The following is a 2500-nucleotide window of genomic DNA, read 5'->3' on the forward strand; positions in this document are numbered from 1 at the left end:
CCAATTTAAAACTAGAACACCCTATGTGATGTATTCTAAACAAAACTAATAAGTCTACTCTGCAGTTGTAGACTATTGACAAACATAACAAAACAAAACAAATAAACAACCTGTCATAGACTAACTCCCTGGAGCAGTACTATATCCCCAGGCTAAGTAACAACAAGCAGCCAGATATCAATTTGTTTCCATAAAACCTTCCCGAATTACAAAGAACTCTCAGTTTAATGGAACAAACTATATCTGTCAGAATAAAGGGACCACCCTCGACCCCACACTAATGATCATCTAATTACGTACGTGAGACTTTTGTTTTTGACAGTGTAAATTCTCAAACACCAAAGGCTGAGATAGGTTTGTCTCTAGTGCATCTCCCCAAACACTACAGGTTGAGATAGGTTTGTCTCTAGTGCATCTCCCCAAACACTACAGGTTGAAATATTTTTCTCTTTAGTGCATTTTCCCAAACACTACGATCAGTTATTCTCCCTTACGGTAAAACCATGAGAAATACTGCTTCATAAACTAGTTTATCTACCTAATACATAAAACAAAGGAACTACCATAATTCCTGGACAAAACAAAATCAGCTGTTTATATTCACCTGATTTCAAGAAAGCCTCGACTCGCTCAGTTTTGGCTCTGGATTCCGTCACCCCTCCTCCGTCCAAGTAGAGTCTGCAGACAGCCTCTTTTGTAGCTCTGTTTACTGGAGGTCTTTTGTCGAGAGATCTTGGACTCCCCCGTGCACGGTGCAGGCTCTTCTTGTCCAGAGAAGAAGATGTTGGATCCGGCTACTCGAAGGACCATTTGTTACTAGAATTATTTCATCAAACTACCCAAGTGTTTGAATAATTGAAACTGAGTCAGGCCTTCTTGGAAGCAGGTGAATTTACTTGCAAACAGCATACAAGGGTCAAACAACAATGTACCTGGCTTGATACATGGTTGAATACATCGAATGAACAGTGTACATGGGATTATATGCAAGAGAAGGTGGTGTGTGCGCAAACACACACTAAGTTTGGTGTGTCCAGCCCTTATTTTGCTGGCGAAAGCAGAAATGTTTTTAATTAGGTAGATATTCCCAGAAATTCATCTCAGCTGGTGTTATCCTTCATACAATGTCTGATAACAGAATATGGGGAGTGAAACTACTGTGCACATGAATGCGTCATACCTCTGTATGTGCCAAAATCTTATTAGGCAGTTTCTTCTTCAAGGCTAACAACAACTTGAAGCAAAACACTTTGGTTAGTGGGACAAAGTTCAACAGCCAGAAAGCATGTATTGTGCATTAAAATATTATACAATAAAGCAAATTAAATTCTGTTAACACCATCCATCCATCCATCCATCCATCCATCCATCCATCCATCCATCCATCCATCCATCCATCCATCCATCCATCCATCCATCCATCCATCCATCCATCCATCCATCCATCCATCCATCTTTCCTTTCGAAGGAATATAAAAAATATATAAAAATATAAAATGAAAAAAAAAATCGCTTCTACTCATTTCTTCCACAACCTCTCTTCTGTGACTACAAACACATCACTAGAAAGCTATCTATCCAATTCCTCCCGTAAAATATCACCTGCACAGTTTATTCTACAGTATAAATAAATAAAGATGTCAGAGAGTTAACAGATAAAGAGCTGAGATCCATATCAGGTTTGGATCAGAGTGAATATGGTTCTGTGAGGAAAGCAGGAGAAAAGTATCACAATATTATTTAGAGTCGGTGACAGAGGCACTTGCTCTTTTGTATCTTTATCTGTTAGAGATTATTGTGCTTGGTGGTTTATTCCCCAAATAATATGAAGACGGGGACACATTATACTTTAGTTGTGTGTGTGTGTGTGTGTGTGTGTGTGTGTGTGTGTGTGCGTGTGTGTGTGTGTGTGTTCGTGTGTGTGTGTATGTTTTTGTGTGTGTGTGTGTGTGTGTGTGTTTGTTCTGTGTTTGTGAGAACCAAGTTGAGTTTTGGACCTTAGGAGTGAGGACATTTTTGGAAAGTGATGACATTTTGGCCGGTTCTCACCTTGGGACAGGCCTTTAAAGGGCTGTTTGAGGGTAAACACTAGGTTTTAAGGACAGGCCTTTAAAGGGCTGTTTGAGGGTTAACACTAGGTTTTAAGGTTCAGGTATGAATTAGGTTTATGTTATGGTTAGTGTAAGGGTTGGGGTTAGGCATTTAGTTATACAGATTAGGGTAAAGTTAAGGGGCTAATGCATGATGCCAACGAATGTCCTCATGTATAGCCGTACAAACGTGTGTGTGTTTGTGTGTGTGCGGCTGCGGGTCCAAAAAGTTGAAAGGATTTTTGAAGAAACTCAATGTAACTAGGGATGTGAATTTGGTTCAAGTTTTGTATTAATATCTGTGTGTGTGTGTGTCTGTGTGTGCATCTGTTCTTGCGTGTGTGTGTGTGTGTGTGTGTGTGTGCGTGTGTGTGCGTCTGTGTGTGTGTGTGTTCCTTCACACAGAGGGA

General features: G+C 40.0%; 1 protein-coding gene across 1 annotated transcript in view; it reads left to right on the top strand.

The window, feature by feature from the left end:
* mfng (MFNG O-fucosylpeptide 3-beta-N-acetylglucosaminyltransferase) overlaps window positions 1-2500 on the top strand; it is a gene marked incomplete at its 5' end in the record, with an annotated part of 22647 nt that overhangs the window by 8676 nt on the left and 11471 nt on the right. The window contains one exon of the mRNA XM_080054637.1: window positions 2496-2500. This exon is cut by the window's right edge and continues 81 nt beyond it. Within this exon, the coding sequence (XP_079910763.1) occupies window positions 2496-2500 (5 nt within the window). The remainder of the gene's footprint in view (window positions 1-2495) is intronic.

This window comes from Ammodytes marinus, assembly GCF_949987685.1.
Source record: "Ammodytes marinus genome assembly, contig: scaffold_73, whole genome shotgun sequence".
In the NCBI taxonomy this organism is placed as follows: Eukaryota; Metazoa; Chordata; class Actinopteri; order Uranoscopiformes; family Ammodytidae; genus Ammodytes; species Ammodytes marinus.